The sequence below is a fragment of the Centroberyx gerrardi genome, chromosome 11, assembly GCF_048128805.1.
Source record: "Centroberyx gerrardi isolate f3 chromosome 11, fCenGer3.hap1.cur.20231027, whole genome shotgun sequence".
Classification (NCBI taxonomy): domain Eukaryota; kingdom Metazoa; phylum Chordata; class Actinopteri; order Beryciformes; family Berycidae; genus Centroberyx; species Centroberyx gerrardi.
In genome coordinates, this window is record NC_136007.1 from 12,787,489 (window position 1) to 12,802,886 (window position 15,398).

Below are 15,398 nucleotides of genomic sequence, written 5' to 3' on the forward strand. Positions count from 1 at the left end.
TTAGGCACCACCTCCAGCAGTAACACCGTGGTGGCTGGTCAGGAGAACTTCCCAGACACAGACGAGACCAAGCTGGCCAGAGAGAATGAGGAGAGGTCAGTATTAATATCTGTCATTACTATTTATAACATATTGGTATAGATTAGCCTTTGGCAAGCCATAGTTTATCATTACTATTCAATGTATTAAGGTCACTGCAGAGTATTAAGCATGAATGCAAGATGCATTTTGTAGCCCATCGTGGCACGTCCATGTGCATCTACACCTCTCACATCTAGAGCTAAAAAAAAAAAAAAAGTGAGATGAGTTCCCACAGTAACAGCCTGTATGTTCTGTAGCATGGAGGCTCTGTTTTGTCCAGAGGTCAACAATTGCACACAGTTGAGGCTTATACAAGTAGATACACAAATATTTTCTATCAGTGGTGCAGAACTGTGAACACAACCACTGTCAAACTGTCTAGAAGTTACCAGTCGTGGAATGCGCCTGTGCACTGCGTAGGTGTGGGAACTCTGAATTTCACTTTAATGTCAGACTGTGTGACATGCGATTTGTCTCCCCAGGGCCAGGGCTCACAACAGACTGGAGTCTCGCTACAGCAACAGCTCAGGAGGCTCCTACGAGGATGAAAAGTGTAAGTTGTCTTGGTTGTCAGGAGACTGAACATACAAACATGCTGGACATATACTATGCGTAGTCACACACACACACACACAGCCCACAAGGCTACACATACTCATGTAATTTGGAAAGAGCTGCAGGACATGGATTCTTCTTGTCACTCCATAGTATCAGCCACTTTAACAACATTAGAAGATTTTTATGGTAATTGTCGCTAATCCCCTCAGCACAAATTGACGCTTCTCAAATTGACAGCAGTTTTTAGGGTCAGAAACAAATAGAGAATGCACAGCAAGAAACTGCACCTGTAGAAATACAGCTTACTGGTAACTGAAACCTGTGTTTCTTATTCTCTGCATATTCAATTCCAAGAGAAACAGCTCGGTTGTAGTCTTAATTGTAATGAAATTTGGTAACCGTATTTTAATCCCTGCAAAATACTGTAACCCACTGGCAGACATGCAATGTATCAAACATGGAATTTAGACTTGAGCAATGTCCTACCACCATACCCAATGGCACAGACAAACAAATACACACCCTCAGATACACACCGACACACACTGTCAGGCGTCAGTGATGGCACTCGGTCTATGTTTAGCAGAACATGCCGAACGCATCTGCTTTGGGAGGCTTCCAGGCGTGAGTCTGCTGCTGTAGCTCCCATGTGACTAAGGCTGATTGGCTCATGTTTGGCATACCACACATTTTGAATTAGCTGTCCTGGGGTTGTTTGTAATTAAACTGTCACATGAACTGTTTGTTTGTCACATAGGGGAAATTTTCATGCTTGTCTATGATCAGTGTACTTTAAAATAGCTACAATTAACGTTCAAAGAGAGATTTCAGGCATGTCATTGAAGTTTCTTCAGGTTGTTGTAATTTTTTTTTCTATTTCTGTAGCTGACCCGCTCCCGCCTTACGCTGGTTGGCTAATCGGTGTCCTGGAGACCAACCGTCCCCAGCCGTTACCCATGCCCGTTAACGGAGGCTGCTGGGCTCCTCTGGTCGACTACCTGCCGGAGACCATTACACCTAGAGGACCACTGCATAGGTACACACACACACACACACACACACACAAATAAAGTGTGAATTATGAAGCTCTTGTGAGTGCTGACAAAAATGTAAGATGTTCCATTTAGAATCAAGCACACACAAACACATGGACACACATGGCACAGATGGTACACACAAAAAACAAACCTAAATTTGAAATAGTGAAGCAGTCATGGGTATTCAAGAGTCAGCAATGTAAAGCATTCACACACACACACACAAACATATGTGCGTGTACACACACATGCACACACAAACACCACAGACATCGCACCTGGTCACAGATGGTCTGATAAACAACCGCCATAGAATGAAACCTGCTTAGCCAGCTTGTTTCTCTGCTTGGTAGAGACTGAATATTTGAAATGATTACTAGCATCACCTCAACACCTAAAAAAAACATTCCTCGAGAGATGACATGTCCCCTGTCTTGACGATTAAGGTTAGATCTATGAGTGTTTAAAGTTGGTCAAATACACTGCATATGTGCACAGCAGGGTAGGGTGGACTGTTATCCTAGATCAGTGATCCCCAATAGGCGGCCCGCGGGCCAGGTCCGGCCCGCGAGAGCCAAATGTCTGGCCCGCGCCGACCCATTGGCACTTACTGGACGCACCTGTCATAACATGTTGATTTACTGCTGTTCTTTCTGATAAAGCAACAGTTTTATCACAACATACGACTCCATTAGTGTCAGAAAAAGACGTTTTGTTTTGCCCCCGCACTGACTGGGTCCATTTGTAATTTTCACCGCCGTACACCGAAACTGGCCCGGTTAGGCGGAGTCAGCGCTTGATATAAAAATGGGCTGCGCCGCCAACATCAAGCCCGAACGCCCCGGGGTAAATAACAAGCACATCCATTCAAATTCTCCCGGAAAAACAGAGAACGTAATTGACGTTACTTACGTCAAATGCGCGAGCATGTGCAGAAAGAGCCGAGATAGTCGAACCAAAGAAAGTGATCGGAATGAGTGTTTACATGACGAAATTTTACATGTGTTAAGCCTCGTGATTGGGTGGGCCTGGGTTCCAAGTGCTGGGTATGGTCGCGTATGGTCAACTGTCATCATAACATTTATTTAGCTTCATATGTTTTTGCCAGATTTAAAGATAACAGTCATTTCAGGTCATGATTCACACTTTCAGACCCATGTTTGATAGTTTGATTAGATGGCATTTTACCAAACTAATCCCATGTCATAACTCAATCTTAAAACATCATAACTCAAAATACAAGTCTTCATTTTCTTGTGTGACCCAATCTACCCAGGCCTAAATTATTACTACTACCACCACCACCACCACCACCACTACTACTACTACTACTACTACTACTACTACTACTACTACTACTAATAATAATAATAATAATGGTAATAGCAGCAACAACAACATTTGCACATAAAACAACTTTTATTGGCGCAATGGAAAAAAACCCCGGACGTTTTGGCCCTTGGCTTGGCATGCTTGACATAATTTGGCCCTTGGAGAAAACTAATTGGGGAACCCTGTCCTAGATCATAGCGGTTCAATGTTCAGTTGAATGGCGTGCATCTGATTGTCTGATCAAATCATCTAATCCTTCAGCATGACCGGTGCTTCACTGTTGCAGTGTTAAGATATACACCAAACCAATTTCTGTGATTTGGATTGAGTGATGTTGTTTATAAAATATTATGAACACCTACCTAACACTAGCTGGCAACCCCTTTTTTGCACAATCCCTGCCTCAGTTGTGTCAAGGCATAAAAATCCAGACAGAAGTAGATAAAAGGTGAAATCAATATAAAGGATCAAAGTTTTCACTTGAATATACTTGGACAGCACATTCTTGTCTGTGGAATGTCCAATTAGCCCATTCAGTGTATTTGTGTGTTTGTTTGTCCTCAGGTGTAACATTGCAGTGATCTTCATGACTGAAATGGTGGTGGACCACAGTGTGAGAGAAGACTGGGCTTTACACCTGCCCCTGCTGCTCCATGCCCTCTTCTTGGGTACGAATGACACACACACACACACACACACACACGCACACACACACCCTACACAACTCGGTTTTGGTCTACCTCTCTCTCTCTTTCTCTCTGTATGTACACAGAGGAGTTATCCTTCCAATCTTTCTCGCTCATTCTCCCAGTGGGATGACATGGGGGTGAAGTCAAGGACCTTAAATGTAAAGTCAAAGATAAGATCTAGAACTTACCCATCCATCATTCACTGTACTGCCAGACAGGCAGTACACACACACACACACACACACACATACACAGACAGAAATACACTGGAGCTGTGTAGGTATTTCCTCTGACGTCCAATTAGCCCATGTCGTGACAGCATGACGTTTTATCTCCAGCCTCAGCTATGACAGGCATGCGCTTTGGGACAGACCGTTGCTTTGTGTTGCCGCAGACACACACACATTCCTCAGGGCCTACATTTCTCACCAAGGACCATATTATCAAAAATGTAGACACATTCCTCGCCTGTCAACTGCAAGAAAATGTAGTAGTTTTATGTAATCGCTGTATTCTGTGTAATAACCCTTCAGTGGAGAATGCGCATCATCATCCACTCCAGTGGTGTTAACTGTGTACTGCAACTTGTCTCAGCATCCATGTTGTATTGTATTATGAACTTTATCACAGAGGTAAAACTATTGGGCCATGTCATCTGTGCAGTGGTTACCAGCACCTTTGTACTGACTGAAAAGTTTTATTCAAGTAGTTCACATACATAACAAACAGCAGAAAACAAGAAACTAGCTCCCAGTGAAGCTCAGCTAGCCGTTGTACAAGTAGGAATTCAGCAAGTTGTTATACACCAGCAATCTGAGTCACAGCTATCTAGCAATGCTACAGTGCTCTTAAAGGATAAGGCCGGTGTTTTTTAATGCATTACTTACCGTCAACAAATCCTATGAAAATAACAAAATCAGCAATGATTTTGTTTTGCCAACAAGTCTCGTCCATGTAGCCGGTGCCCAATGAAGCCATGTCCCAGCAGCCATAGAACTCCATTGTGTTAATAAAACGATTAAAAACACATCAAAGAGCCATGCCGTTGCTCTGGGCAGCATATTTCATCATAACGATGCACCGGGCCAGCCGACTTTTTATAGCCAAGGTTTTATAGTATTGTATTGACAGCCAAATATGTAAATGTCAACCATGATGTCAACATAATGACAAGCTAACAAAATTATAAAATAGCCATTTAGTGGCTTGGTTTACCGACAATCTAAATTTCTGTTTTTGGGATTGGAATTGGTATAACCTGTTAGCATGTTTTTGCTGTTTTTTGCTGCTCCTCTGATGTATGTATCTATATCTGTCTGCGTTCTATCATCCAGTATGTGTGCATAATCCTGTGTTTGTCTCTCTGGATGTGTGTTGTATTGTCCAGGTCTGGACCACTACAGGCCGGAGGTCTTTGAACACAGCAAGCGTCTCCTTCTGCACCTCCTCATTGCCCTCTCCTGCAACAACAACTTCCAGGTCAGACTGGGATCCTAATACTTGTTCTCAGATGATTTCGGCCTAAAATAACACTGTCCATGTTGTTAGGACAAATGTTTAACCTTAACTTAATAGCTTGAATGTTTAACTTTCTCCTGCAACACACTGACAGACTTTTGGGATATTAGACGCTTGAGATGATAGCTGCTGTGAATAATAAATTCAGCGTTTAATATTACATTCTTTTCAAAAGATTGGAGTTAATATTTTACTTAACATATTGTTCTTAGCTTCATTTTATCATGTGCAGTGGGAATGGAAAGTTGTTGAACCCAAAATATATTCATGCACACATTAACAGGACTTTGGTCACATTGTATTCCTCCTTGTTGTGTTTTCAGGTAATAGCCTCAGTGCTGATGCTGACCAGAGAGATCAGTGACAACAAGACTCTCACCGTCAAGTCCAGCTACCACACAGAGTACCAGCAGTCACGTAAGAAGGAAATGAAACACAAGCGTAAAACCACACCATGCAAAACCTGAATGCTTTGGCATCTTGTGACATTTGCCACCAGTACATGTAAATTACAAAGTATATTTGTCAAAGTAGATTAGATTATACTAGAGTATTGTCACGTTTCTCTAAAATATATTTTTTCATCTTCAACCATTTTACACACAGGGAAACAGACAAAAACACACACTGAAACAGTACACATAATAGGACATAGTACAGCTGCAGTGCATTGTGTTAATAGTTGACACCATAGAAAAACACATAAGTAGACTGGGACTCTAGACCTAACACCCTCCATCACAAGAAGTCTTGATGTACACATTGTCCGCTGACTGGCTTGTACTTTTCCAACCGCTACACCAAATACACTGAACCATCCTGCTCCCCTCAGACGCACCTGACTTCCTGCGGGAGTGGCAGACGTCTCCGGTGGTCGACTCCGGCCTCAGCTCCACCTCCAACTCTTCGTCCGCCAGTCTGGGAGGCGGCAGCAGCACGGCGGGCAGCGTGGGAAACCTGCCCCTCGTAACCCCCGACGACCTGGAGGATCTCGACGACACGCCCAACGAGACCGACGAGAAGACAAACAAACTCATCGAGTTCCTCGCCACCAGGTACACACATACACACACACACATCTTCAGAGATGTATTGCAGTTTTGTGTGTGTGTGTGTGTGTGTGTGTGTGTGTGTTGGGTGGGGTGGGGTGCAGTGTGTAACCTTTGTGGTGGTGTTTGGAGTTTGTGTGTATGTGTACATGTGCATATCTGTGTGTGAGCAGATATGTATGCAAGTCTTTGTGTGTTTCTGTGAGTATGTGTGTTTGAGTATGTGAAAAATGTCTCTATGGCAGACCCTGTGGTGTGTGTGTGCACCTATGCAAGTGTGTGTGTGTAACCTGTGTGTGGTGGTGCCGGTGGTGGGTATACAGCGCCTGGAGTACTGTGTTGTCGTTGCTCAGAGCGTTCGGCCCGCTGTGGGTGCATGAGGACATCACACCAAAGAACCCCAACTCCAAAAGCACAGATCAGCTCGCCAACTTCCTGCGCCACATCATGTCCGTCTTCAAGGAGTCCAAGTCAGGTGAGAAACCCTGAATTTCTGCCAGATTCTGTCACTGAACAACCAAGCATTAGGCCTTGCTCCTGAAATGGCAAAATCTGATTTTAAAGATGCCTCGTGTAGCATTTTTTTTAACATCGATATACTATTGTCAAATTAACTGTGATAGTTGGTATATTTGCCATGACAAATGAGTCGAATGGTGAAGACAGTCGGTAGCCTCCATCTCACACAGTGTTATTGTTAGTGCTAGTGTTTCTTTGGCCAAAGGTTTTCCCTTTGCTTTCCCTGCTTTACTGTTGAGGATAACCATGTTGGAAGTGATTTTTCCATGGGCTTTTCACTCGTTCCACCATTTGACGTTTTGAGAAACCCCGAAAGCTTTAGCTCTGCTTGCACTGGAAGATCAGCGCCCTCTTCCTGGTTTGTGCTGTTAAGCAATCTACTAGATTTCCTGCAAAATCTGACACCGTGGCACAAAATGTAAAAGGCAGTGTAGAGGCTGCCAATCTTCTCAACAATGGTTTCATTTGTTAAAGGCAATTATGCGAATGTCTCAAAATGTGGTAATGATTTATTGATGTTAAAATGCTACATGGCAGACCTTTATTGATATTATTAGTAGTGTTATAGTGAACAGCGTGGGTCATTTCAACATTTCAACAATGAAAAACTATTCCCTTGTGTGTGTTTGTGTGTGTCTTTGCATGTGTCTGTATGCATCTGTGTGTTTATGCAGACTTCCACCTGGAGCAGCAGCTGAGCGACGTGGCCTTACAGACGGCTCTGTGCAGCTCCTCGCGTCACTACGCCGGCCGCTCTTTCCAGATCTTCAGAGCCCTTAAACAGCCAATCAACGCCCACGCCGTCTCCGACCTGCTGTCACGACTCGTTGAGGTGGTGGGAGAACACGGGGATGAGGTGCAGGTGAGAGAGAGAGAGAGAGATTGTCGGGAGAGGGAGATATTTGAGAGAACCATTCCAACTTTTTGTGCCCATATAATAGCTCTGCAAATTAGTATGCATTTTTCTGTTTATGTGTATTTAAACCAACAATACGTCTATGTTTCAGGGCTATGTGATGGAGGTGCTGCTGACGCTTGAGTCAGTGGTGGTGAATCTAGCAGAATGCCTGAAAAACAGCGACCTTATGGCGGCTCTAACCAGGTAGGCCTGTGCTCCAAATTGAAGAACCATCTGGATTTGATTTTGAACTCATTTTGGGCAAAAAGAAGTAAACATGCCAAAATATCCATATAAATATACCTGTCTGAGGATATTACATGAAGTTATTGAAAAAGATTTATTTCCAAAGTGCCAAAACAGTGGAAAACAAATAATCCATAATGTGTACTAGTAGATAAACTGAACAAAGTCTGTGATTTTGTTCTTTTACGTTCACTACAGTTATATTCACTTATTAATTTTTACTGTGTCTGTTTTACAGGACCTCCTCTCCTGACTTCTTGACGAGTGATAAACTGATGAACAGGAAGAGCACAGGTCAGCTGAACTTCCCCGGCCCGGGATTTGGCGGTCTATCGTCACAGCGGCACCAGCGCTCCTACTCGGTCCCCAAGAAGTTTGGCGAGTGCGGCAACCAGTCCAATGATCCGCCTCGCAGCGCCACTCTGGACCGCATACAGGCAAGAGAGACAGATTATTGTGAAGCACCGCCTGTCTGCCCACCTGCCCAGTCTGTTACTGTATTGTTTGTATAGACTTGATTAATATACATCACACTTAAACTGGGTTTTATTTTATTGTCGTTCTACAGGCCTGCACCAATCACGGCCTTGCGCGAACAGGAAGAACCCCTGGCTCCTGCTCGTCATCAACCAATCGCATCGACCCCAGCGTACTGTCCGATCCCGCCCATGTTTCCCATCCTTCGGCGATACTGGCCACAGTCTTCTGGGTGGCGGTGTCACTCATGGAGTCAGACTTTGAGTTTGAGTATCAGATGTCACTTCGCCTGGTTCACAAGCTCCTCTCAAAGGTAGATAAGATTAACTTTTTTGATGTCAGAGGGGAAATTATGTAATTAGGACGGATAAAAATGTATATTGAACATTCAAGATACAGCATCTTTATCATACAAATACAAGGGCATGCTGACAAGAGTCAGCTTCAGTAATGTGTGCAAAACTACTGAGAACAGGCTGATGATTTAGGCTAAATTAGTCTGCTACCTTTTGTTAAATGAAATGAAAAATGCCTTTCAAATAAATCCTATCCTACCCTTCAACGTCAATTAAACGAAAAAACTCTTATTTCCCAGGTGCCCCTGGACAGAGCAGAGAACCGTGAGCGCCTTGAGAAGCTGCAGGCTCAGCTGAGGTGGAGCGGCTTCTCTGGGCTCCAGCAGCTTTTGTTGAAGGGTTTTACCTCCCAGGCCACCTCCGACCTCACGCTGCAGCTCTTCTGCCAGCTCACACCGGTCTCCCGCGTGCCCGTCGTCGACACCTCACAGGCTATAGGTACGCACTGGGCATCACCTGTATTTTCTTCATTTTATAATCCTTTAAATCCTTGTATTTAAAGACCGCTGTTAGCTTCAGTCAGCGATTGTACTGATAAGGATTTACACTGGTATGATTTCACAGTACTTATTTATACTGTAGAGTGGTGAAGTTCAGCTTTTGGTACCAGTACTGAGTGGTTTTCTGTGTCTGTGTAGGTTTCCCTCTGAATGTGCTGTGTCTGCTGCCTCACCTGGTGCAGCACTTTGGCCACCCCACTCAGTTCTGTAAGGAGAGTGCTGAGAGGATCGCACAGGTACGAAGCCAATTCTTCAGCTGATAAAAGCAAGATATACAGTATAATCCATGAAGTCAATAAATACACATCAAATGTATTATTCGGGTGTCTGAATTTTAGTTTAGTTTGCACAGTGACGATGCATAAAAGCAAAGTCATGCACAGAAAAGGTAGAAATTTCCTTTTTTTTACAGATTAAATAAAAAACCCCAAGGGGCTTATGACAACATCTCATCTCAAAACAAAAAAAGAGGAAAAAGAAACAAGCAAAAACAACAGCAATTCTGCCATCTCTCTCTGTCTCTGTCTCTGTCTCTGTCTCTGTCTCTCTCCCTCTCTCTCCATGTTTTTCTCATGCTCGCTCTCTCCCTCTCAGGTGTGTTTGGAGGAGAAGAACACAAAGCTGTCCCATTTGGCCCACGTCATGACTCTGTATAAGACGCGTTCCTACACACGCGACCCCTTCTCCTGGGTCAGCGTGGTGTGCCGCTACCTCCATGAGGCCTTCTCCGACATCACGCTCAACATGGTCACCTACATGGCTGAGGTAAGCGCTGATGAACATGTCTGGTATGCTGTATGTTCAGGTTTATATGGCTAGCCTTCCCCCAGTGTGGCTATGAGGGTCTACTGTAAGTATTAGACTTACTATTCTCATTCTAGACATTATAGTTACAGCTTTAGCTCCCTTGCAAAAAATGAGGTCCTTTTCTATTCTAGCCCAGTTAGCTTAGAAGTTAGAGAAGCTTGGGGGAAGGAAAAATGAGCAACACTCCCTCTCTGCTCCAGTGGAGCCGCTCAGTGGCCAACAGTAAAAGACTGTAGATGCACTGGGCAGCTCCCAGGTGTGAATGTGTGTAACTGTGTCAATGGGACACAGGTCATTTCTAGAAAAGAGTGTGTGTGCTCAGTCAGCTTTCCCTGGAAAATTAAGGTTAAACTGTTCTATTCTACAGCTATATAGGTTATAGTGATGTAAAGAAAACACTGAGTAATACTCACTCACTGAGTATCCTGTCATTATCTCTCTCTCTCTCTCTCTCTCTCTCTCTCTCTCTCTGTTAGCTGCTGGAGAAGGGCCTTCCCAGTATGCAGCAGTCTCTGCTCCAGATCATCTACTGTCTCCTCAGCCACATGGACCTGACTGCTGTACAGGTCAAACAGTTCAATGCCGATGTCCTGAAGACCATTGAGAAGTTTGTCCAGGTCAGCTTTCCTACAGTACCGAGTGTAATATGAATACCTTACATCCCCCGCTCTTCCCCCGTGAATCATATCTTCCCTCCCACATTTTCCTCCTGTACTCCCTGTAATATTGATTAGCACTTCTCTCTTACATGATCATTTCATGGTCACTCGGATATTGTCAGGGCAATATGGCTCCAACCCTTGCACTCTTTCCTATTGGTTTGCTTGTAATGATGGTGATCTAGAAATTGCAACTTCTTTCACGTTTCTTCTGTTAATCTGTGTGTTATGTATGCACTGCTGTGTATGTTCTCTTATATGTTTGCCACGTGCTTCCACAGACGGTGCACTGGAAGGATGCCCTGAACATCTTGAAGCTGGTGGTATCGCGCTCCGCCAGCCTGGTCCACCCGGTGTACGGCCACTCGCAGGGCGACCTGTCCAACCTGGAGGTCAGCAGGGTTTGGGATGGCTCCGCCAAGGCCCTGCCTGGGAAAACACTGGACTTCACCTTTGACATCTCCGAGGTGAGGAAGAAACATCAAATAAAATGGACGCTTTATTCTTTCTCTTTCTAGTTCATACATATACACACACACACAGATTTTTTTCACCAATTTCAGAGACATAAGAGGACTACACGTTATACTGTAAATGTTTGCGATATTCAAACTAAAACGTTGCATGTGTGCCTTTCTGTTTTGTTTACAGACTCCAGTGATTGGGCGTCGGTTTGACGAGCTGCAGGGTTCGGGGGGCAGAGAAGGGAAGGCCCGAGCCATGGCTGTAACCCGCAGCACCTCCTCCACCTCCTCCGGGTCCAACTCCAACACCGTCCTGGTGCCTGTCAGCTGGAGGCGGCCACAGTCATCTCAGGTAAAGTATCATGATATCAAACTCTTATAATACCTGTCATACAAAAGATTGTGAAGCGCAGTAGCAGCTTCAGTATCGAAATTTACAGCAACTGGGTCAATACCATTAATAAAGAAATTCTTATGCTTCAGGGGTGGCCTAGTGGTTAGAAAGACTGTCCTCCAATCTGAGGACCCAGGTTCATACTCTTGTTGGCAGGCATCCTCCTTGTCCTGCCCTTCGAACAGGGATCAATAAAGTATCACATTATATCAAAGATGCATCGCTATACAGACTATTTTAAAGAATAAAGTGACAAGACAAAGTACTACAGAGGTGGTTAGCTTGCCAATTTGATATGAATCTTGCTACAGAGTCAGCAGTTTAATACAGTAAAGATATCTTTGAGCAGGTCAGCGATTCCATAGGATTGCATTCAATTTTGATCTGATATGATCTGATACAATTTGATTTGATTCTGTGCCATAAAGATCAATGCAGTCAGTTTGCGTACGAATCATGACAACTCCAATTTCAACATACTTGATAACTCCAGTGACTAAAATGCTCACAGCCAGCCTTCTTTCTTTTTACATCCAAGCCACATTTCTCCTCTGAAGCAGCTAGAAATGTACAAGGCAGGAAAAAGTAGAAAGGGACTATCTGGACGAATACAATAGGGGCAAAGGGTAAAAGAAGGAAGATAGGAAGATAGAATTCAGGCTTGATCATGCAGGTTTACTTGCCTTCCCTCTTCGATTAACAGCATTTTTGTTTCTTGCTCCCTTTCTCCCGCAGAAGAGAACCAGAGAGAAGCTGGTGAACGTTTTGTCTCTTTGCGGACAAGAAGTCGGACTCACTAAGAACCCATCTGTAAGCTACCGCCCTTCTCTTCTGTAAAGTACTGTACCTGTACTGCCTGCTTGTACTGTAGGAGTGTAATCAATTCAACTAATCATGTTTTTACAGCCTAACGATAAAAATCTGCTTCTACATCAGGGTTGGGATCACTTTCAATTCAGGCAAATCAGGAAGTGTATTGTCTTCAAAATTAAAAACCTGGAAATCATAAACTATAACAAAGTCTTTTTTAAAGGGTTAGGGTTAGGGTTTAAATTTACCCCATTCCTTTTTTACAGATTTATGCCAACTCTGTCTTTTCGTCTTTTTTTTCCCCTCCTTCTCCTCAGGTGATCTTCTCATCGTGTGGCGACCTGGACTTGATGGAGGTGCGGGAGAGCGGTGTGTCATCAGAAGAGGGCGGAACCAGAGAGGACACGCTGGACGACACCGCCAGCGAGCAGCAATTCAGAGTTTTCCGAGACTTCGACTTCCTGGACGTGGAGCTGGAGGACGGAGAGGTGAGACACGCAGAGGAAGTTTATCACTGTTGGGAGTAAGATATCGCCAGTATTGGTTCACGGTGAAGTCATATTAGTCGTGTATTTCACTAGTCGTCGTCTTCAGTACACAACTTCTGTCACTTGATTTACAGTGTTAGATTTTTCTCTGTGTCTGTCTCTCTCTTTCCCTTTTACTTCGCATGTGTGTTTCACTATATCCCTCTGTCTCCCTTTTACGTAAATATATTTGAAATGTATTTCTCTGTCCCTCCTCCTTGTCTCTCTCTCTGTCTAACTCTGTGTCTCTCTCTCTCCCCTGTGCTGCCTAGGAGCTCCAGGTAAGGTCTCTCACACTGAGCACGTACATTAGCTTTTATCAGTGCTGTGGTGTTGCTGGCTTCTTTTTGGTTAATTGGAAAATCAGGATGTTTGTGCTTCATGTTGCTCTCACAGCTTGGTTGCAGAACTAGATTCCTGAGAATAACGCAATTTGTCATGATGGAGATAAATGATATTGACAGATTCTTATAGGACAAAGATTATATTGAATGCAAACTTAGCCTATACAGCAAATTATCTTTCATGAATTACAGTTCATTTTGCATCTTGTGCTTGTCATCAGACGCTCTTAGACCAGCGACCATTCATTATCTTGAGAGAGATTGTCTTGAAAATGGCTCTTACAGCAGTGAAACTCACTGCTTACGTTGCCTCTGCCTGTGTCTTCCGATGTGTGTGTGTGTGTGTGTGTGTGTTTGTTATGCAGGGTGAGAGCGTGGATAACTTTAACTGGGGCGTGCGTCGGCGATCGCTGGACAGCACCGAGCTGGGCGACCTGCTGGAGGAGAGCCAGCATTCAGGCAGCACCCCCAGTCTGGGACACGAGGACCCCCACGATTCAGACGAGTCCTCAGAGGAAGAGGAGTCCTCAACCAGCCAGAGCCTCTCGCACTCTCAGCTCGTACGTAGCCTTTATCACTGGATCAATATGACATTCAGCCTGTAAATCTATCAATGAGGTTTCTCTGTTCCTAGCTGTATCCTATTTTCTGTTGCTGCGATGACCTGATTTGACCAGCATCATTAAAGTTTCATGATGTGTGTGTGTGTGTGTGTGTGTCTATGTGTGTGTGTGTCTGCGCACAGCAACAAATATCCACAACTAACTGTAACCTTCACATCTTTCCCTGGCTCACCTTCCTATTGCAGACTAACCCCTCTCCATCAGAGGAGACCAATCACACTGACTCTCTGTCTACATCTTACGACACATCTGCCGACCCACAATCCTTCAACGCCACCACGCCAGGCCAGGGAGTGCTCCATGATGAACAAATAGGCCTACATGTGAGGAAGAACACACATAAACACGCACACGCACGTACGCAGTGGAATTTCACAAACATTCAAAGCAAAATCAGGCAAAATGTGCATGCTCAGCAAATATATCGCCTCCGTCTTCTCAGGTGGGGGTGTGCGGTGAGGATGAGGACACCCAGGCCCAGGATGACGAGCTGTCGCTGAGCGCCAACGAGCTGCCTCAGGGCTCAGACTGTGGTGAGAGCTTCACCCTGGAGCTGCCTGGACAGCCTCAGGATCAGCAGGCCAACCCTGACCACAGCCTCAACCCAGACTACTGCCAACCTCCGCTGGGCTTTCTAGACCCCAACTGTCTGCCCAGGTGAATGTGACAAACAGTCTGAAACACTTTCTCACTGGAGCCAGCGTGAGAATGGGAACATATCTAGGCTGAATAGTATTTGCATAGAATTCTTAGCGCTTGTTTTAACCCACTTGGAGCACCAGAAGGGTGGGGTTTACCACACTGGGCTAATTCAGGTTGTGTCATATAGGTTGTCAGTCTCAGAAAAGTATATTAATATCAGTTTCAAATACTGTTCTGTGATAGTCAAATTTTTCTGGCACTCATTGTATTTTCCTATGTGCAAACCCCACCCAACTGGTATATTAAGTGGATTATAACAAATGCTATGAATTATTTTCAAAAACAGTTTGACCCAGGTCTGACTGGCACAGAAGCAGTCAAATAATCCAGCTCTCATGAAGTAGCTGGACATTTCATTACGATATGAGACCTAATGTGTTTATGGAAATATTAAAGTATTTTTCTTTGTGCCCCCATTTTTTTCTCATCTCCACGGCTACAGCTTACGTGACGATGTGGATGACCTCGAAGACCTGGGTTTTCCTCCTCCCCCCTCTCCGTTTTTTTCGGCCATCTTGGCAGCGTTCCAACCGACGGTGTGTGACGACGCTGAGGAGGCGTGGCGTTGCCATATCAACCAGCTGGTGACCGACTCAGACGGGTCCTGTGCCGTCTACACTTTCCACGTCTTCTCGTCTCTCTTTCAGGTAAATCAGGAGGAAGAATTAGTTGAAAGTTGACTATGTCCATGTTTGTCCCCGTGTTTCTGTTTTTTAATTTTTAGATTTATTTAGTCATTTAGCAAACATTGATATCCAGTACGAATTACATAAAGTTTAAGTACAACATCAGATAACCTCACTTCTCT

General features: G+C 44.3%; 1 protein-coding gene across 2 annotated transcripts in view; it reads left to right on the plus strand.

Annotated features, from left to right (window-relative positions):
- Positions 1-15,398, plus strand: part of fryb (furry homolog b (Drosophila)) — a 64,849-nt gene that overhangs the window by 43,783 nt on the left and 5,668 nt on the right. Inside the window, exons 36-59 of one of the 2 annotated variants that reach the window (XM_078286392.1) lie at positions 5-95; positions 564-634; positions 1,525-1,675; positions 3,573-3,676; positions 5,085-5,176; positions 5,539-5,632; positions 6,048-6,270; positions 6,588-6,739; positions 7,458-7,645; positions 7,791-7,885; positions 8,166-8,364; positions 8,496-8,717; positions 9,000-9,198; positions 9,399-9,496; positions 9,855-10,025; positions 10,544-10,684; positions 11,008-11,193; positions 11,378-11,542; positions 12,320-12,394; positions 12,712-12,882; positions 13,631-13,825; positions 14,074-14,211; positions 14,331-14,545; positions 15,033-15,237. In XM_078286392.1, the coding sequence (XP_078142518.1) occupies positions 5-95; positions 564-634; positions 1,525-1,675; positions 3,573-3,676; positions 5,085-5,176; positions 5,539-5,632; positions 6,048-6,270; positions 6,588-6,739; positions 7,458-7,645; positions 7,791-7,885; positions 8,166-8,364; positions 8,496-8,717; positions 9,000-9,198; positions 9,399-9,496; positions 9,855-10,025; positions 10,544-10,684; positions 11,008-11,193; positions 11,378-11,542; positions 12,320-12,394; positions 12,712-12,882; positions 13,631-13,825; positions 14,074-14,211; positions 14,331-14,545; positions 15,033-15,237 (3,641 nt within the window). Of the gene's footprint in view, positions 1-4; positions 96-563; positions 635-1,524; positions 1,676-3,572; positions 3,677-5,084; positions 5,177-5,538; positions 5,633-6,047; positions 6,271-6,587; positions 6,740-7,457; positions 7,646-7,790; positions 7,886-8,165; positions 8,365-8,495; positions 8,718-8,999; positions 9,199-9,398; positions 9,497-9,854; positions 10,026-10,543; positions 10,685-11,007; positions 11,194-11,377; positions 11,543-12,319; positions 12,395-12,711; positions 12,883-13,193; positions 13,826-14,073; positions 14,212-14,330; positions 14,546-15,032; positions 15,238-15,398 lie in introns of those variants that run through there. The other variant, XM_078286393.1, reaches the window with a different exon arrangement.